The 22447-nt window shown below is 38.7% G+C and overlaps 1 protein-coding gene across 2 annotated transcripts in view; it reads right to left on the bottom strand.

The window, feature by feature from the left end:
- Positions 1 to 22447, bottom strand: part of fancc (FA complementation group C) — a 68469-nt gene that overhangs the window by 4969 nt on the left and 41053 nt on the right. For both annotated transcript variants that reach the window (XM_061900606.1, XM_061900599.1), the window contains 7 exons: positions 19482 to 19537; positions 13052 to 13151; positions 12732 to 12807; positions 6677 to 6773; positions 6390 to 6552; positions 4585 to 4809; positions 1450 to 1628 (listed from right to left, as the gene is read on the bottom strand). In XM_061900606.1, coding sequence (XP_061756590.1) covers positions 1455 to 1628; positions 4585 to 4809; positions 6390 to 6552; positions 6677 to 6773; positions 12732 to 12807; positions 13052 to 13151; positions 19482 to 19537 — 891 coding nt within the window. In that variant the 3' untranslated portion in view covers positions 1450 to 1454. The remainder of the gene's footprint in view (positions 1 to 1449; positions 1629 to 4584; positions 4810 to 6389; positions 6553 to 6676; positions 6774 to 12731; positions 12808 to 13051; positions 13152 to 19481; positions 19538 to 22447) is intronic.

Raw genomic sequence — 22447 nt, 5'->3', positions numbered from 1 at the left:
ACTTCTGACCGTAAGTTAAAAACACAACTTTACCATGTAAATTTGTTAGAACCATATACCTCAGCCTCGAGTGAGAAAATGATTTGATAAGGGGGAGTACGGTGGTCGGTCCCAATGTCTGGCTGTTTCCTCATTGGTTCCTGCACGTCGGCTCCACGACTAGATTGGGGGGAGCCACCGGAACCTGATAAGGCATTGGTGACGGGTTGTCCTAAATGTCAGGGATTGGTCGAGGGCCCAGTGAGGGGAACGGGGGGTAGGGATTGCTACGGCCCAGGCCTTGTGGAAGCCTTGTGGGAATGTATTCAGAGTGGAGGTCGAATTGGCCACTTCCTCTACCTCTTCCCCTCCCTATGTCCGCAGGTCCTGCAGCTGTACCTCATAGGTGCTAATCAGCGGGAAGATATCAGTTGGGCTGCCCATGACCTCAGCCTACGCTCTGCTCATTTGCTGCTCTGCTCGATCCTGCTTGGCTGGGCCTGCTCCAGTCTTGTTTTGCATATTTCATTTATATTAAAGTGTTATACTCACATTTGTTGAATTAAGTATTATTTTATGCACTTTTAACTTCAGTTTCTACTCTCTTCTGTTGTTGTGTCACTGAGCCAGCCATAACAGTTACAAAATGTTAAATACAAATATTATGTATTACAAAGATAGCACAATATAAACAATAATACATTCATAATATTAGAAAAAAGGGATTTAATTATTGCATTACTAAGGTTGAAATGTATCAATGGAAAACTGATGTAATTTTTTAAAATATATTTTCACTTTTTGTCAAATTACAAAACGTTATTACTGTATTTTTTCTCTCGCTATTTTCTCTGTTGGTTTTCAAAGTAAATACTAATGATTTTAGAAATCGCCAAAGCATATAGTCACACTGAATGAAAGTGATATATTTTTTCTCTTTTTTTTCTGTACAAACATTTAAAAAACTTGTTTCTCTTTAATTATGACACACTTGTAATTCTTAAGTAGATGCATTTTTCTAAATGAACTGTTACTACTCATTAGGGCAATGATGTTATCATTATTTCCCTCAAATCATATCTTAGTGATGACCCTATTGAACGTTATGATTATAGGTTGTGATGTACTTAACCAATGGCGACTTAACAATTGTGACTATTAATTAATATTAAATAATGTACGTAATGGCCATTTATTTTTCATTTCTCATTTAATTTTTGCTGATCATCTAATTCAAAGACAGATGTTAGCATGTGTGTTGAAGGATTTGCATGATATATTGTGAGGTAGTTACAGTGCATGCGTGTGAGGACGATCACTGTCCTTGCAGACCTTGTCGGTGTTTGTGTGTACTTGTGTGTCATTTAGACACCCTGCTGTTCCTGCACTGCATCATTCATGATTCTGCAAACTCAAAGAAAAACCTTGAACTGCCGCTGACCTGGCTAATGTGTGTGTGTGAGGTCATGCCTGTGTCAATGCGAAGGGCGGGTCCCTGAGGGGATATCCTGAAGAGTGTTGTGAAGCTCCTTGATCCTGACGACAACTTTGCTGTTGTCATTTGATTGGCAACTCGCTGCTTTGAGTTGATGCTCCAGTGAGTCCAGAACGTGCATCGCTTCACGGACCAGACCGGACCGTGCCGCCACCTGATGTGAAATACACACACAATTAATTATAAAAACAAAAACATTGGTATGCAGTACTTCCGTCAACAGTGGCCAGATGTGGGGAAGTCTGTTATTTTTAATTTAAAATATTATTTCTAATAATTTTTTTCGAAAAACACAACTCACCATTATTACTGATATATTGAAGCAATGTGGCAAGTGAAACTAAGGTTGTAAGTACTAAGGACTATCATGGAGAAACTTTAGTAAAACTACCTGGAAAGCTACCTATAATCATGGACGCACACAACATTGTGGGGCGACTAACTGGCTAAGCACCTTTTTTTTAATACTCTACGGTGTTCATAACTTGAGGTAAAACTCAACCCATAAATTAACCAAGAAATTGAGCCTTTATACAGTGGGGCAAAAAAGCATTTAGTCAGCCACCGGTTGTGCAAGTTCTCCCACTTAAAATGATGACAGAGGTCTGTAATTTTCATCATAGGTACACTTCAACTGTGAGAGACAGAATGTGAAAAAAAATCCAGGAATTCACATTGTAGGTATTTTAAATAATTTATGTGTAAATTATGGTGGAAAATAAGTATTTGGTCACTTCAAACAAGGAAGATCTCTGGCTCTCACAGACCTGTAAAGTCTTCTTTAAGAAGCTCTTCTGTCCTCCACTCGTTACCTGTATTAATGGAACCAGTTTGAACTCGTTATCTGTATAAAAGACACCTGTCCACAGCCTCAAACAGTCAGACTCCAAACTCCACTATGGCCAAGACCAAAGAGCTGTCGAAGGACACCAGGAAAATAATTGTAGACCTGCACCAGACTGGGACGAGTGAATCTACAATAGGCAAGCAGCTTGGTGTGAAAAAATCAACTGTGGGAGCAATTATCAGAAAATGGAAGACATACAAGACCACTGATAATCTCCCTCGATCTGGTGCTCCACGCAAGATCTCATCTCGTGGGGTCATGACCTGGTGAATGGCCTGCAGAGAGACCAAAGTAACAAAGGTTACCACATCAGTAACACACTACGCCGACAGGGAATCAAATCCTGCAGTGCCAGACATGTCCCCCTGCTTAAACCAGTGCATGTCTAGGCCCGTCTGAAGTTTGCCAGAGAGCACATGGATGATACAGCAGAGGATTGGGAGAATGTCATGTGGTCAGATGAAACCAAAATACAACTTTTTGGTATAAACTCAACTCGTCGTATTTGGAGGAAGAAGAATACTGAGTTGCATCCCAAGAACACCACACCGGCTTATTAGTGATTCCTAGAGCTCAAAAAAAGTCTGCGGGCTATAGAGCGTTTTCCGTTCGGGCTCCAGTACTCTGGAATGCCCTCCCGGTAACAGTTCGAGATGCTACCTCAGTAGAAGCATTTAAGTCTCATCTTAAAACTCATCTGTATACTCTAGCCTTTAAATAGACCTCCTTTTTAGACCAGTTGATCTGCCGCTTCTTTTCTTTTCTTTCTCCTATGTCCCCCCCTCCCTTGTGGAGGGGGTCCGGTCCGATGACCATGGATGAAGTACTGACTGTCCAGAGTCGAGACCCAGGATGGACCGCTCGTCGGGACCCAGGATGGACCGCTCGCCTGTATCGGTTGGGGACATCTCTACGCTGCTGATCCGCTTGAGATGGTTTCCTGTGGACGGGACTCTCACTGCTGTCTTGGAGCCACTATGGATTGAACTTTCACAGTATCATGTTAGACCCGCTCGACATCCATTGCTTTCGGTCCCCTAGAGGGGGGGGGTTGCCCACATCTGAGGTCCTCTCCAAGGTTTCTCATAGTCAGCATTGTCACTGGCGTCCCACTGAATGTGAATTCTCCCTGCCCACTGGGTGTGAGTTTTCCTTGCCCTTTTGTGGGTTCTTCCGAGGATGTTGTAGTCGTAATGATTTGTGCAGTCCTTTGAGACATTTGTGATTTGGGGCTATATAAATAAACATTGATTGATTGATTGATTGATTGACACCTACTGTGAAGCATGGGGGTGGAAACATCATGCTTTGGGGCTGTTTTTCTGCTAAGGGGGACAGGACGACTGATCCGTGTTAAAGAAAGAATGAATGGGGCCATGTATCGTGAGATTTTGAGCCAAAACCTCCTTCCATCAGTAAGAGCTTTGAAGATAAAACGTGGCTGGGTCTTCCAGCATGACAATGATCCCAAACACACCGCCCGGGCAACGAAGGAGTGGCTCCGTAAGAAGCATTTGAAAGTCCTGGAGTGACCTAGCCAGTCTCCAAACTTCAACCCCATAGAAAATCTGTGGAAGTAGTTGAAAGTCCGTGTTGCTCGGCGACAGCCCCAAAACATCACTGCTCTCGAGAAGATCTGCATAGAGGAATGGGCCAAAACACCAGCTACTGTGTGTGCAAACCTGGTAAAGACCTATAGTAATCGTTTGACCTCTGTTATTGCCAACAAAGGTTATAATACAAAGTATTGAGTTACATTTTTGTTATTGACCAAAAACTTATTTTCCACCTTAATTTACAAATAAATTCTTTAAAATTCCTACAATGTGAATTCCTGGATTTTCTTTTACATTCTGTCTCTCACAGTTGAAGTGTACCTATGATGAACATTACAGACCTTTGTCATCATTTTAAGTGGGAGAACTTGCACAATCTGTGGCTGACTAAATACTTTTTTACCCCACTGTAAGTGCTCATGTTTTGGTTAGCTCCAGAGTGCAAACAGACAGAGTAAATACTCTGAGGTATGCTTTTATCCGTCAAAACACTTAGTTTCTGCTTTCCAAAACACCATCCAGCTGTACGATTTCAGAAAAAAACTTTTTAAGAGCTCCAGAGGAGTGCCCAGGCTCACTGAAAGTGGTGCCAGCCCAAAAGGGCACTTAAATGGGCTACACGAGGTAAACCTGGCCCTTCCAAACTCTGGTTCTTTTTTATTGTAATTTTTGTCGGTGGATAAATGCATAGATAGAGTACTCCTCACCGTGCGTACAATCTCTGTAGAGACGTTTAGTGATTGTTGGGAGAAAACTGCACAGTTGACCACAAGGTCGACAATCAATAACGGTGCCGCCGATGGTCGCTGAGTGCACGGTGAAATGAGCACCAGCAGACTGTGGAGCCGCTCCACAGGAAGAAGGGGATGAGCGAGCGCGGGCACTGTAAAAAAGAGGTGGTGCAGGTGGTCCCAGGCTTCCTTAAAGTGTACCTGGGGATTAAAATGACATGATGACTTAATGCAAGCAGGTTAATTACAAATTCAATACATCAGTAATTCACTGAGGATGACGACAGCATGTCTGCTCTATTATGAGAGGAGGCGGAGCAACAGGGGACGGAGATGAAACTCTTGAGCAAGAAATCAATACTTCATCCTCCTCTTCACCTCTCTGTGATAGGAGTCATCCATAATTTACTTTTTAATGTGTCTCTTCCCGCTCTGTGTTTGCTGTAGAAACTATAAAGATCCACGCGTATCATCCCCTACAACACAGTATATTCTTGTTAAGACTGTTGGACTCGCCAGTATCACGTAAGCATCAATTTGTGTGTTGCTATTCAATTAAGTTTTGCTATTCTTTTACCTCAGTTTTATTAATTTATGTATTCTATTACCCGCCTACGAGCATGGTCAACTCTTGTTTGCAAGCTTTAAATATTATTGGACGGTTTTACATGCAGTGGCAGTGCACATGCTCAGGGCTACATTCCCTAGGGGGCGCTGCAAGCATGAGGGGAAAAATAGGCACATTTATTTGTGCGAAGCACTTAGGTTATTTTAATAAGACTTACCACTACTGTAAACAAGTCAATAAATATATACACTTGCGTATCATCAGTGATTGGTGTATTTAGGTGGATGGATGCTACAATATGTTGTAATTCATGAACATTGTAATTCCGGTTTTATTCATTTTATGTCAGAGATTAACCAAAATGTAGTTTTACACCTAAAACCGGTATCATTAAAATATACTAGATAACTACCTAATCATTATTGATTGTACAAATGTATGTTGTCGTACTACTATTTATATAAATTAGCGCTGTCACAAGATTATTTTTTAATCAGACATTTGAATAGTAATTAATCAAGATCAATCACAGTAAATTACTTGCTTGAATAACTTCAAGTTACTCAAAAATACCCTAATATTTGGACACAAATGTAATTTTATTGTCAAAATCTAAATGTTTTACAAGACCTACGTGTTTTTTTTGCTCAAAACTTGGTAACGGTAATCCGATCGGGATATATTTGAAAGTGAAATTTGACAGAGAGCAGACCTATCGGGAGTCTCGTCACTCATCATTGCACAGGTGTATGCATTGACCTGATCACTGACCGTATAACAACGTACGCCTTCTTTTAGATAACCATCCATAGTCAAAGTAAAGGGAGCATGTGCGCTCAAAATAAATTAGGTGATTAATCTGCATTAATACACAATTACTGCAATGTTTTTTGTAATTAATCACGTGCGTTAACTTGTTAAATTGGATAGCACTAAGATGAATATACACAATTATTCAATCTATTGTTTGTGTAGCAAATATACAAGCAGTCTCTAAATAAAATAAACAAGTAGGCATGACCACTATTAGATTTGGCCTGAATGAATATCTTATTTTGGCTTTGTTTTTATTATTATAAATTAATAATAACTTATATCAATGATGAATTGTAAGATAATGCAATCATTACAACTTGCCTCATTTAAAAAAAAAAAGTGATGGGAACAATATCGCTATCTAAGACCCCAAAACAAGCGCTGGAAACAGAATTACCAGTTGTACATCCCTGCAGTGCCCCCTTTTGGTCGGGTGATGGTAAAAGGTCAGCAGCCACAGCAAGGGATCGACATCAAGGAGCTGTGTGGAAAGCAGCAGCTGGAGGGCCGCTTGTACCCAGTGGGAACATTGGACCACCAGGAACCAGGCCTCAAAGATTCTATGACATGGACAACAGACAGATACATTAGATACTGTTAATAATAGTTAATGATGGAATGTAAACAAAAAGACCGGTGTGTGAGACAAAGACACACATTCTTCTCTCCAAGAGACTCTCTAACCTGCCACTGCAACCTGCCTCCTCTTCCTCCTCTGTCAGTCTCCGTAATGAGCCACTGAGCCAGTACAGGTGACGTCTTCGAGCCTCCCCTGGCACCTCTGCAGAGAACAACCACGGTCACACACACACACTAGGGCTCAAAGTTGTACTTTTTGCACTCATTTACTGGCAGCAAATCCAGCAATTTATCTGACAGTACTCTGGCAAAATATAAACAATTTAAAAAAGCAACTCTAAGAGACAACTTTGCATAATGAAATATGTGAACAGTTTAAACAAAATATATTAATAAAATATATACATGTGATATTAAAATAATCTCCAAATAAACATAGATGGATACATAAATAGTAATCATTATTTCTACCATTGTTATTAACATACTGTATACACTTTAACACCAAACAAGTAGTGCAATTTAAATATAAAGACAGATTGTTGGTGCATCTCTTGTATTGGATGTCATTAAACATGCAGGTGTACCTTATAGAGTAGAAGTTTAAATTTTTTTTTTTTTTTTTTTACCAAGTACCACCCCAGAAAACACTCATAAAGCTCTCTAAGTACTCCGATAATGACCAACTTTAAAATACAGCAGCATAGTTGCCTAAGTATTCATTAAAAACAAGGCAGACGTTTTATTTAAAAAGTATATTTAACATATTTGGCCACTGTTACATTACACATAGTTCGAACTGTAACCCTGTGTTTGAATATAGAAAAATAAAACACTGTACTTTAATCAAGTGATTACTTGGCATGCAATTAGATAGAGCCCATACCACAGTTTGAGAAACACTGTAATAGAGTGTCTGCTAAGTGTATATAATATTAATATACAGTACGTTAGTACAACCCTTTATCCTCTAGCAATGTTTTTTTTGGGCGCACAAATGGAGAATAAAAGCATAAAAACATGTCACCATTATTGCTATTCGCTTGTCAGTGAAGAATTCATCATCACTACACACACAGGCACGCAGACACGCACACACGCACGCGCATACACACACACACACACACACACACACACACACATAAATAAGGAGTAATCATTCACTCCTGGCTGCGCTCCAGCGTCCCTAAATGGCACCATTCATGTACTGTAAATCCTTCCTGTATACACGCACAGGCCAGTCTGGGCACACATTGATAAGCAGCAGACTCACCTTTGCGGCTAATAAACATGCCTATTCCGCCACACTGGAATACGCTGATATCCAATATGATGAGCGGGTTTAAAGGCATTCACTTACCAAGAAAATCCAACTTATATTAAAACAATCAACCTTTTGCAAAGACAACAATGCTCAGTGGAGTAGTGCACCACTACAATAACTGAGCCTTATTATCTTTGTTACAGCTCTCATATAGTATGTCTCATAAAGTAGTGCGTTACAAAACGGGTACCGGTACTTTTTAACAATGACACAAACTGTAATTATTTTGAGGCTGTAAAAAGTTCAGTTCTTTTGCTGGCCATCATGTGAAAACAATCACTGCTCTTATTAACTAGTATTGATTAGTGAAAACAAGAGGTCCATTCAGGGGCCCGTGCAGGAGGAAGTGTCTTGTTTGCACACAGCACAAGACAATGCCAAGTGTTGTGCATTGAATGACATACCCTCACCCAGTGTTTCCCCAACGTGTATTGAGCAACAGTAATAGCATTCATTTTACATTTGAAAAATATTACAGCAAATCACCAAACAAATATGACACAAAAAGTACACCATGATTTATAACAGAGGTATGTACAGGTGTCAAACTCAAAGCCCAGTGCCACATCAATTATTGAGGTCCGCAAAAGCTTGTAAATATTGTGTGTCAATAAGGCACGTCATCTTTCTGGAGTAATGTACATATATTTTGACAGAAAAAAAAATGTACAGCATGCAAATCCAGTTCTTAACTAAAAAATCCAACCATTTTTGTCATTAAATTTTTTGTCATTTTCAAAATAAATTCTACAAAAGCCGAACTAAAATATGTGCTTATCACTTTGACTTCTGATTCCAAAGCAAGTTTTCCATCAGTTTGTTAGTAAAGAATCCATCCATCCATCAATATTCTACCGCTTATTCCCTTTGGGCTCGCGGGGGGCGCTGGTGCCTATCTCAGCTACAATCGGGCGGAAGGCGGCGTACACCCTGGACAAGTCGCTATCTCATCGCAGGGCAAACACAGATAGACAGACAACATTCACACTCACATTCACAGACTAGGGCCAATTTAGTGTTGCCAATCAACCTATCCCCAGGTGCATGTCTTTGGAAGTGGGAGGAAGCCGGAGTATCCGGAGGGAACCCACGCATTCACGGAGACAACATGCAAACTCCACACAGAAAGATCCCGAGCCCGGGATTGAACCCATGACTATTCAGGACTTTCGTATTGTGAGGCAGACGCACTAACCCCTCTTTCACCGTGCTGCCCTGTTAGTAAACAATGACAATCAAAAAAAGGGGGCAATTGTGAAGGATTTTGCAGGGTTTTTTTTGTTATTGTTGGTGACCTATAATGCATGATTTTGCTGCAGCATTTTCAAAAAGTTAAGGCAAAATCAACTCCAGTGATGCAATGAGACATTTGATTGGTCAGACAGTTGAGTTTGAGTGCTGCTGGGACGCATTAAATTGGCGAAAATGTGCGGGGATTAGGCAAAATTACGTAAAAGTTGTGTAATTTGGCATCGCGAAATCCTGGAAGAATTAATAAATATATTGACGCGGCTATATGGCCCACAATAAAGAGGTTGACACTGTCTGTGTAGGTACTGCTGGAGGAGGGGTTATGAAATGTGTGGGTGATTATAATGCTATACGATATATATTTTTAAAATATTTCCCACTGTGATTCTTCTACAAATGTAGGTAAATGTATCCATACACACACGCACAGTCGCACATACACACAAACACACACAAACATTGATCCAACACACTGTAGTAAACAGATAAATGGAGTCAGCCGACGTTTTTCAGTAGGCGATGCTCACATTCAGCGATACACTGTAGCTCTTTCAAGCAGGGCACAGCTTTTTTCACCTGTCCCTCGAACAAAGAGTACACGCTCATTTCGCTGCTATGCCAATCACAAGGCTCGGAAAGGTTCCCAGTGATTGGCTGAAAGCCCATTCTCAGCTAGAAGATAGTTTATGTTTGAGTTTTTGGGTCATTTTAGACCCAACACCTGGCTTTAAAAAAAAAATATCAAACAGATGTGCCAGAGTCTAAAATACAACATAAACATGTTCAAAAGTTATCAGGAATTCATCAACACTGGAGGCAGCTCAAACTTATTTTAATGCAATAATTATGTCTCGTTTTTTTTATTGTATAACATGTTGGTCCCAGGCAAGCAAAATTACACTGAGGCCATTCATTGGAAACTGCACAATCACACAAAATCCTTGGCCGAAAACCAAAACACCACCATCACTGTTTAGTTCTCCAAAAATATAGACTGTTAAATTTAGCTAACATTCAAAGATTAACATCAATACGAATGGCCCATCGAATCCTAAATAACACTGCACCAGCACCACTTAAGCACTTTGTCCAGTTTACATCTGCTGTGACAAATAGAAACACACGAGCCTCCACCAGGGGGAAGCGTAGCGTACCCAGATGTAAAATATCTTTTGCACAATCAACCTTTTCATATAAAGCGATAAAGGAATGTAACGACCTCAAAACAAACTTGAAAAGTCGAACAGAATACTCTTCAGTCACAATTGAAGTTAAAAAGTGGCTTTGGAGCAATCAAAGCTGCTCACACGGTCACTAACGTGGGCACTGTGATTGACAGATCAACTAAATGTGTATTTTATTTATCCAAGAGAGCATTTTGTTGTAAACTGTGAGGTATGTCTGTTAAATCATGGTTGTTTTTACAAATGATGACGGATGTGAACAAGAGCATGTATTGTCTTTGTGTGATGATGTAAATTAGGTGTGGTTGTATTGTATATTAAGTATGTGTCAATGACAGGGCATTTTATGACTTTTCTTAATTTGATTACATACTATAGTATGATTTTATTGTCATAAATTTATTGCATGATTTTTGTATCCCTTTAATTTAGGTAGCCAGGGACTGCAAATGGAAATCAGCTATTTAACTATAATCTGGTACAGAACATATCTGTCTTTAAGCTTAATGTTTATATGCATTGTCCTTTCAAATAAAGACTAAACTACACTAACTCATGGCACATGGTGGTTGGCAATGGCAGTGGCGTCGCCAGACAGATTTCACTGGGGCACGTGCCCCAGTGTTGATCTGCAGTGCCCCAGTAAAAATTTCACCAATAAAATAAAAACGCTTCAGAGTTTTAAGTCTACATAACATAGACAACAGCGCACATACTACTTAGTATGGTAATTGATTGCTACTGTATTCACTCCACGTAACAATGAGCACATGGCTAATTAATATGGTAATTTATTCACGTGTGGATCGAGACTTCAGTTGAGAGAGAGAGAGAGAGAGTGAGAGAGAGAGAGAGAGAGAGAGAGAGAGGGGATGCGAATTACTGCTGAGGTAGGTAACGTTAGCCAACAACAATTTGTTAATTATATTATTTTGATTTTGATTTGACTCAAACTGTAACTCCTAGATGGATATCAGAAAGTTATTCGCCCGCAGCAGGGAAGAAGCAGCGAGGAATGAGAGATGTAAGTGAAGTCCTAGCTAGCTAAGCAACATTATTGTCTTAAGTTGATGCTAAGTTAGCTAACGTTATTCCTTGTATCAAGACAAACATTCATTTGCTGTACGAGCTGTCGGGGGAATTTCCAATGAACATGAAACATCATGTTGGTTATTGTCTGCTGGTTCTGCATCAATGATGATTTGGAGTAAGCATGTGTGAGTTGAGTGCTTCTCAAATGGTTTGTCTTCAGAAGAAAACATTTTTCCATATCATTAATTCGTGAGCCTAATTTTTAAATCATTCAAGTTTATTTCACAGAAAAATAGCACAGTAGACTTGTCTTGTTAATCGGTGTGACTTTGACTAAAATAATCTTTTTTTGTCACCATAAAAATGGCTACAGCTAAAGGATCTGGTTTTGTTTCCATAAAAAATAGTAACATTTCTGTATTTGTTTTCAGAAAGATGGCTGAAAAATCGAGTTTTGTTGCCCCATTTAGATTTTTTAGAAATATATTTCCATGTCTGTCCTGAGTCCTCCTCCAACTTGTTAGTCGGTTTGCCTTTTGCTAAAATACTCATTAATAGTCACTAGAAAAATGGCTAAAAATATCTGGTTTTGTTGCCGCAATTAGATTTTTTTCTCCCTAAACTTTTTTTTTTTTCATGCACACATCTGACTGCGACTCACTGAAAATGACAGACAATCCACTTTTATGTCACGACCCACCAGTTGGGAACCACTGGTCAACTGTATAACAGTTACTGTAATATTTCCATGTCTGTCCAGAGTGACTGACCACTTTGCAAAAATGAAAACAAGACATTCCAGTTTACTTCTCAGAAAATGATTCCCTAAACAGACACACAACAGTTGTTCATTTATTCTACTACTGTGGCTTTATTGTTTTGTGTATATTTTATAGTTTTGTGTATCTGAAATAGGATTAGCCACATTGCCATAAATGGAAATTAAATAACATAAAAGAACCCAGAGATGTAGGGGTGCTTTATTTTTTGTTTTACTTTTGTAGATGTTAAATTTGCAGATGATTACTGCAATATATGATTAAAAAAGATTCATTGCTCTTCCTTTTTGCTTTTACCAGTAGCAGTTTAGAAGTCTGGAGTAAAAAAGTGCACAAGTAGGTCAAATGCATTAGTTAATTTCAGGTGGTTAATCAAAGATCCATACAACATAATCTGATATGATGTCATAGTTTAAAGCACTATTTATGTATTTTTTATGATACATAAAAATATATTTTTTTATGATAAACAAGTGCTAAAAATGTTTTTGCTTGCGCGCTTTGCACGCTCACATGAATTGTTTGTGCCCCAGGTGTGCCCCAGTACAGTATTAGGTCTAGTGACGCACCTGGGCAATGGCCGCACTAACCTGTAGGCGGGGTCAAGAGCGGAAGCAGCAAACTTTGTGGGGACAAAGGAAAGAAGGCCTTCAAAGGTAAACGGGTCTGAAAAGGACATAAAGAAATGTGCATGCATAAATCACACTCTGAGAGTCTGACAAATGATGGTCGCAATGGCGGGGCTGCGTAGCGGTGATACACTGGCTGCTAAGTGTGTAATGTGGCGTGTAATAGGTTAGCTTTGTCACGCCGCGTGACCGCAGCCAATAACAAATAGTTTAAGAATGCTGCCAGTGCCCTCTAGTGGATGATAAACAGGAGAAAGAATAGGGCGTCAAGCCATACACACCTGTGGATGTAATACTGTAAGTTCCTTGTAGAAGCAGCTCGTAAACGTTTGGATGAGAGTTCTAATGCATGGAAGATCCTCTCGCTTCTTGAGGATGGATCTGGAAAATGTGCAAGACAATGTAATCACTGTCACTATACACCATTTTAATAATAGTCAGCATTAATTTACTTACACTTAAAAATAATGTGGCGTTACTTGGAAGAAGGTGATAATAGGAGAGAGGGTCTCATAACTCATTATCAATAAATCCATCTTCTTTTTTTTTTTTTTTTACTTTAAAAAGGTTATGATGGTTATAATCTGCATTTAAAACATTTCTTTGTGGTATAGTGCAGTGATACTCAAACTGTGGTACATGTACCACGAGTCAGAGTCGTGTATAATGAGAGTATGGCCAACTAAACTAGAGGCCCTATGACTACTGCCAAGGACATGTGCAGCTGTGCCCGGATCCATGAAATGCTTTACGTTAAGTTTTTATGACGAAATAAAACAAAAAAAAATTCTATATATACTGATAAACATACACCAGCTCATAAACTTACAATAATATTTTTTTTCCTGAAAGTATCATTTTACAGCCATACTCAATGCAATGTACTGCTAGATTCCTGCAGTGTTTAGGGACCAATAGACACTCAAACATGACCCTGACAGCAAAAATATGTAAAAAACCAAAACATTTCTGCACATTTCCAACCACTTTATGTTGTATATTTTTAATTACATTTTTAGTTCACTTTGTCATCTATTATTACACCAAAAATTTGGTTGATTTTACTCTTTCAATGTTTGTCTATTAGTATTTGTATTTGACTTTCTCTTCTGTTTTTACCGGATCGCACTATTTTAGTTTTACTGAGATTTAAATATGGTCTGTGTGGTGGGGGGCGTGGTCTGCGGGCCTGCCGCAGGACAGGGTGTTGACAGGACTGGCCTCTAAAACAGCGACAGGTGCGTCGATGGCCCAGGTGGTCCTTGTTATTTAATCACCTGTCGCCCTTTATAAGCAGCAGCCGGGAGGAGAGAAGTAGTCGAAGCTGCAGGTGCTGCTGAGTGGAGGCAGCAGACAAAGACACTTTGCTGAAAACCAAAAGCCTCTGCACCTTTTATGAAAATAAAACAGTGTTATACCCTGAATTTCCTGGCTCTCTTGGCAGTGTGCGGTGGGCCGAAGAACTCACTAGAGGGCAACCTCTACAGTCTGTTTTTGTCAAACCATCTCTATAAAATATTTTTCTTTTAAAGTTTGTATTGGCGTCTATGTTTACCTCGCACTAGACGCTGTAATCAGTGATTCTCCAGTGTTGATGGCGAACCTTCACTTGCCATACTTGTCGTCTTTCCGGGTTGTGAGGAAATCGATGTAAAAGCTTTCCACAATTCCCGCGGTTGGAGCAGCCCCATGCTGCACAACAAGGCATTTATACACGTCGAAAAACTAACGAGGTAGCGCCGCAAACACACAGCATTATCTCAAAGTTAGTAGCAGTCATGGCTCCTTGTTGTCACGTGAGTCCCTTTTGACCAATCATTGATGAGATAGCCTAAAACCGAGTTGGCCATAATCTCTACACACGACTGTGTCAATAGTGGTATGCCAAATAATCCCTTGATTAAAGTACAATGTTTTATTTTCCTATATTGGAACACAGTGTTACTGTTCAAACTGTGTTTAATGTTAGAGTGGCCAAAATATGAAATGCACTTGTTAAATATAACCTATGCCTTGTTCTTAATAAATACTTAGGCCTACTACGCTATTGTATTTTAATGTTGGTCATTATGGTGGTACATTGAGACTGAGCCAAGATTTTTCTAAAAAGGTACTTGGTAAAAAAATTTTTTTTTATAAATTTCGGAACCACTTGTCTATTTTATATGTATTGGATATAAGTTCTTATGTAAATGTGGCTCCGCTGTCACATTTAAAAACCACAACCCAACCCTTTCAAAAGTACCAGAATGTATCTTTTTAAAATGTACACTGTTAAATATATATCTTGAAGACAAACATCACCGCTATTTTTTGTCCACATATTTAAAAATAAACTTCATAAACAGTATAAAGATTTGACAGTTACAACACAAGGTACATATTGTGTCACACAATGCAGCATCAAAAAAGTTGATTATACCAGCTTTTTTCTCACTGAAGCTGCATGTCGTCATTATTGTGGATATTCCACGATTCGGCGAATATAATACTTCATCTTCCCTTCCCTTTTGTTTCCAAAAAAACAAGTAGTAATGTACCAATGTTGTCTTTTTGTCAGAGTTTAACGGCTAATCAAACTTTGTACTTACTGATCTATCCGGGACAAAAGAGTTCTGTGTAAAATCTTGCTGTCAAATAAATATGGATATTTTTATTTTATTTGAAGATTTCAAAGACTCAGAGTAGACATCAGAGCAGGCGGGAGGGCATGAAATAAGTCTCACTGCCTGAAGCAAAGAGGAGGCTGGCAGACAGCATGCACTAGAAATACCCACATAAGTATGCTTACCACACCGTGACCACTGTTAAAAAAAGACTGCAAAATGTCTTTTAAACTGTGTTTAAAAGACATCCAAAACTGGGTGCAAGCTCACGTCCAAATACATGACTCTTGTGAAGTGATACATTTTTTTCCACATGAGTATCCAACATTGTACCAATATTAATAAGTCAGAAAAGACAAAAATCATCATAGGTCTCCTTAGTGATGATTTGGAGTACATCAAAAACGTTGCACTGTTTTGACTATAATAATTGATTAACATGTTAACACACAACACAGCAGCAACAGAACCCAATGTTGTACAAACTCCGTTTCCATATGAGTTGGGAAATTGTGTTAGATGTAAATATAAATGGAATACAATTATTTGCAAATCATTTTCAACCCATATTCAGTTGAATATGCTGCAAAGACAACATATTTGATGTTCAAACTGATAAAAACTTTTTTGGGGCGGAGGGGAAATAATCATTAACTTTAGAATTTGATGCCAGCAACACGTGACAAAGAAGTTGGGAAAGGTGGCAATAAAGACTGATAAAGTTGAGGAATTCTCATCAAACACTTATTTGGAACATTCCCCAGGTGTGCAGGCTAATTGGGAACAGGTGGGTGCCATGATTGGCTATAAAAGCAGCTTCCGTGAAATGCTCAATCATTCAGAAACAAGGATTGGGAAACGGTCACCACTTTGTGAACAAATGCGTGAGCAAATTGTCAAACAGTTTAAGAACAACATTTCTCAATGGGTTATTGGAAGGAATTTAGGAATTTCACCATCTACGGTCCGTAATACCATCAAAAGGTTCAGAGAATCTGGAGAAATCACTGGATGTAAGCGATAACAGACCTTCATTCCCTCAGGCGGTACTGCATCAAAAAGCGACATCAGTGTGTAAAGGATATCACCACATGGGCTCAGGAACACTTCAGAAAACCACTGTCAGTAACTACAGTGTGTTGCTACATCTCTAAGTGCAAGTTAAAACTACTATGCAAAGCCATTTATCAACGACACCCAGAAACGCCGCCGGCTTCGCTGGGCCCGAGTTCAGCTAAGATGGACTGCTGCAAAGTGGAGAAGTGTTCTGTGGTCTGACGAGTCCACATTTCAAATTGTTTTTTGGAAAACGGTGAACGTCGTGTCCTCCGGACCAAAGAGGAAAAGAACCATCAGGAATGTTCTAGGTATAAAGTTGAAAAGCCAGCATCTGTGATGGTAAGGGGGTGTATTAGTGCCCAAGGCATGGGTAACTTACTCATCTGTGAAGGCACCATTAATGCTCAAAGGTACACACAGGTTTTTGAACAACATATGTTGCCATCCAAGCAACGTTGCCATGGACGCCCTTGCTTATTTCAGAAAGACAATGCCAAGTCACTTGTTAAAATGAGAAACCGTGGATGAACAGTGAGGTACGTGCAATGCTGAAGGCTCGGAACAAGGTGTTTAAGTCTGGCGACATGGTAGCATTAAAAACAGCCAGAGCTAACCTGAACCGTGCCATTAAGGTTGCAAAGCGTGCTCACAGTCAGAAACTGCAGGACTTCTTCGAGAACCCCACGAACACAAGACGAATGTGTCAGGGTATACAGGTCATCACGGACTATAAAGCTGCCCCCCGACCCTGTGACAACAGTATCAGCTTCCTGAATGACCTAAACAACTACTTTGCAAGGTTTGAGGCACTTAACACCACTCCGAAGAGAAAATCCATCCCTCGCCCTGATGAGCAGCCGCTCAACCTGGACACAGCGGATGTCCTGAAAACCCTGAGGTGCTTAAGGGATGTGCAGACCAGCATGCACTTTTTGCGTCGGATGAAAAGAGCACAGCTCCCTCCCCCCATTCTCACCACATTCTACAGAGGCACTTTAGAGAGCCTGCATCTCTGTCTGGACTGGAGCCTGCAATGCCTCAGACTGGAAGTATCTCCAGAGAGTGGTGAGGCCGGCGGAAAAGATTATCAGGACTCCTCTTCCTCCTATCCAGGAGATCGCAAAAAGCCGCTGCCTGACCAGGGCTCAAAAAATCTGCAAAGACTCTTCCCACCCCCACCAAGGACTGTTTTCACTGCTGGACACTAGGAAGAGGTTCCGCAGCCTCCGAAGCAGAACCTCCAGATTCTGTGACAGCTTCTTCCCTCAGGCCGTAAGACTCTTGAACGCATCATAATTAAATTATCCCCTCAACTCCCCCCCAAAATTGATTAACTCACTGGAATAAAAAAGACAATATAAAATACATCCATAAACCTGGATGCATATGCAAAAGTGCAATATATTTATCTGTACAGCAATCTATTTATTTATATCTGCACCTTATTGCAACGACATTTCATTCTTATTTGTACTGTAAAGTTCAAATTTGCATGACAATAAAAAGGAAGTCTAAGTCTAAGTCTAAAACAGCGTGGCTTCATAGTAAAAGAGTGCGGGTACTAGACTGGCTTACCTGTAGTCCAGACCTGTATCCCATTGAAAATGTGTGGCGCATTATGAAGCCTAAAATACCACAAAGGAGACCCTGGACTGTTGAACAACTTCATCTGTACATAAAACAAGAATGGGAAAGAATTCCAACTGAAAAGCTTCAAAAATGTGTCTCCTCAGTTCCCAAAGGTTTATTGAGTTTTATTGAGTGTTGTTAAAAGAAAAGGTGATGAAACACAGTGGTGAACATGCCCTTCCCCAACTACTTTGGCACATGCTGCTGCCATGAAATTCTAAGTTAATAAGTATTTGCAGAAAAAAAATTAAGTTTATGAGTTTGAACATCAAATATCTTGTCTTTGTAGTACATTCAATTGAATTTGGGTTGTAAAGGATTTGCAAATCATTTTATTGCGTTTAAATTGAAATCCAACACATCTTCCCAACTCATATGGAAACGGGGTTTGTAACAGTGGTAAGGAGAAAACTGCCAAGTCAGCAATATACAGCTAATAAATTCATCGGAAACAACATTACAGCATGAGTAAACAACACAAACAACACACAAGAGTTTTCACACCAACAGCTGAGTAGCAACATTTTAAAGTGCATGCAGACATAAAGCTGCTAAATGCTCACTACTCATGATACATCAAATGCAAATATTGTCATCTTGTACTGTATATAGGTCATAAACTACTTAAGGAAGGAGGTTGCCTACGTGTCGTTCAAAAAATTGATTCCCATCCAAAAATGTTATTTAATTCAGATTTTAAATCAATTCATATTTTTTGAGAATCAATTTACAGTAATTCCCAAAATTAGTTTTAAAAGGTGTTTTTTTTAAGGTTACATTTTTGGATTACAAACAAACAATTATTATTGAAATGACCATTGTTATTGATAATGTTGCTTTCATAATATTTTGGTTTTCCTTTTTTTAGTATTGTATTTAAAAGTATTGTGTTTGTATGTCTTCTGAATTGCTTTTTAAATTTCTATCCTAAGTATTGTACAGCTTAAAATGGGATTAGGTTACTCTATTTTGTTTTATTAGACCGGTTAACATTCTGTAATTGTTGAAAATAAATTCTTAAAAATCCTTTTATTAGACCAACAGTGCGCTTTTAAATTGTACGTCAGCAGCTAAGAGGAGCTTTTGTAATCTGTAACCTGTTTCAAAAAGGCTTGATTAAAATGTATATACTAAATATCATATTACGAGATTCGTGTTAAATCAACAATAGATTCTGAAATGAATTGTTACCACAAGAATCGTAATCAACTTGAATCGTGAGGTGCCCAAAAATTTCTACTTCTTTTGCCTACAGTCACTGTAAATAATGTTTTCTGACTCAGCACTAATTATTTGCTTTTGTTTACCACACACTGGATGACTACAGGAGACTTTTTAGTTATATGAATAGCGGCATTTATTGGCGCATTTAAGGTAGAATAACAATACAGTATATTAATATCACATCATTGCTTACCTAAAGATGTCATTGACAACCAAGAACATGGAGCAGTACTGGGCACAGGCTTTAGGCTGCAACACACAGACATTAAAATGAAGATTGACTGTACAAATATACATATAAACATACTGTACATGTACATTCACTGTACAAAAACATACATATACACATACTGTACATATGCAAGTACATATACATACATACACTCATGCACATAACGTTTCATCAAACATAAATTAACGATGTTACCCTTGGGTAAACTGGAGAACACATGGCACACTGACAGCTAAACCTATTGTTAAAATAACAATCTACAAGGTTAGTAGAGGTTGCTTCTCTTTCTTCCCCTCCAATTTTCTGCTTTCTTTTGTATCTCTAGTTATCATTACGTATATGTATTGTTGCATTTAAACAACTGCATTGTTGATAATAGAGGTAAATTATTGGTATTATATATACATATAAAATAGCGCTATTTCTATTGGTATTTGTATTGCTCCTTTTGTAGTGACATAATGTCCATTGTCATTTCTGTATTATAATGTATTTCGCTAACTGCTTCTTTGCTATCACTTTTACCATCATAATTGTACATATCGTATTTGCCGATGTTGCTTTAGTGCTGTTGTTGTTATTGTTGTGTTTGCTGTTGTCTTTCTGTCTTATCCCCCTCTTGTCCCCACAATTTCCCCCTCTGTCTTTTTTTCTCTTTCTACCCCCTCTTTCTCCGGCCCGGCTGCACCAAATGATAATATAAATACATTTAGTAAAGTCAATACACCAAATGATAATATAAATACATTTAATAAAGTCAAATACAATTAAGGCAACAAGAGAAGTATCCTACACTTCTCTTTTGTAAAGTATATCTGTATAGCCGATATGGGCATCTACATCAACAATATGATTTGCCTGAGAAGCTGGACAGGAAAAAAAAAAAAAGATTCAGTGGTTCATTGTCTAAAACTTCTTGCCAACAAATAGCAATAACTATCGTGATGGAAGTACCAAAGTGCAGCATTTACAGATATTGACCACTGGATGTCACTCTTACGCCAATTCAGTTCCCCCCCCCCCCCCCCCCTTCCCTCAACTCCAACTTTTGTAATCCCTTCACATGTTTTAGATTTAACACATTCTAAAAACGCCCCAGCACAAACACTTAACAGCTGCACTGCTCATGTCTACAATCCTCTACATGTTGATGTGTCTCTCAATTTGAAATATTCACCCATATATTTTAGCCTGCCCTGTCACAAAGACATGCTACACAAGTACACCCTGCTTAGTATGCATGCTTCAAGGCACAGTAGTCCGAACATACGATAAATTTATGCGAAAAATATATACTGTATTGTGTATTTACATTTTTCATTTACAACAATATATTTTATTTTCTGTACAGCAGTGATTCTCAAATTGGTAGCCAGGCTCTATCAAGTGGTTGGCCAAATAAATAGTTAATTAAAGTACAGTTTTTATTTTTATTTTCCTGAACTCAAACACAGAGTTACTGTTCAAACTGTGTGTTATGTCACAGTGGCCAAAAATATTAAGTATATTTACGCTAAGCAAAATCTCTGCCTTGTTTAAATGAATACTTAGGCCTACTACACTACTGTACTTTATTGTTGGTTATTATGGTGGTATTTGAAGAGCCAAATCTTTTCTGAGGTGGCAATTTGTGAAAAAAATTGACAACTACTGCTGTACAGTATGTCTATGGTTAAAAAATTACTTAAATTGGGAAAACAGCCCCCCCCCCCATCAGAGAATTGTTATTATTGGAATATCTTAACCTTCATCCAATGCACATTTTAGTTTTTTGTTGTCCTGTCAGGCCAAAAGACAGCACTTAATGTACCAAGCTTGCTTTGTACGCCAGTGTGAAAAAAAACCTTGTCGTGGCTCCTGCTAGTGAAAACAGATGTGGCCTTTTAGCGTGAGCCTGCATTACCTTACCGCTAATGTTTTAGGGAGGCTTAATTACAGCACACAATAAACATTGTTTTTTTTTAGCGGTCGGAAACCAGGAAGCAAAGGTTTATTGTTATTGAAGGTTTATTGTTATTGAGTCTAAAGGCGGCACAAAGCAAAACACCTAATGTCCGGCTAAATTTCAGGTTTCCTAATTTGACTGCAGTTTTTTTTTAAAGTGATTGAAAAGAAGGTAAAAACAGACACAAGCCAGTGTACTTTATTGTGACGTGTGTTTTCTATACAGAGGCACATCTGACATCCAACAACCGTAAGGCTAAGTGAAACCTAAACGTTTGCCTCCCAACCTCTTAACGACAGACACATTACACCAGATGTCATAAAGCATGTTCACTACAGCTGTGTGTACATGCACATGTGCATGTGTACCCACTTAGATGATAAACAAAGGTCAATCAAAAATGGATAAAAGTGTAAACAAATGGGCCCAGGAAAAATGAGAGACAAAAACCTAAGGATTTTCTCTCTTCCCTCCTACATACACATGCGGTAAACAGAGATGTAACCCCTTAAATTCTTTCCAACAAGCCTGATTAGTAACTCATACACACAGGAGACGGCAATCAGCAGTGCAGTGTTAGTCATCTTTACAGCAATCTGTCTGATTTTATGGGTATAGAAATGTGAAACCCAAAAAGTGTGCATTGTTAAAATTTCTGCAAAACTCAAGTGGACCATCACTCTGTGTAAACAGCAGTGACACAGCTAACAAGGTTTGGCTTTCGTTTATGCAAGTCAAGTTGGACGGTAAATCTTATTTCACACACTTAGAAAGTTAAATAAATAATAGTATAAGAAGGAAGGAAATTTTATGGCACAACGTAATCAAAATATTTTAAAAATAAAGTAGTTATTTGAATAAATAAGGGCTGCTATTTTTACAAGAAAATAAATCTAGGTCATGATAATTTGGGGAAAATGGCATAATATTATCAACATATATTTGTGAAGAATATTATGAGAATACAGCTGTAAAATTACAA

Source organism: Nerophis ophidion, linkage group LG01 (genome assembly GCF_033978795.1).
Source record: "Nerophis ophidion isolate RoL-2023_Sa linkage group LG01, RoL_Noph_v1.0, whole genome shotgun sequence".
NCBI classification, from domain to species: Eukaryota; Metazoa; Chordata; class Actinopteri; order Syngnathiformes; family Syngnathidae; genus Nerophis; species Nerophis ophidion.
The sequence above is the reverse complement of the archived record's forward strand: the minus strand, read 5'-3'. Positions and strand labels throughout refer to the sequence as shown.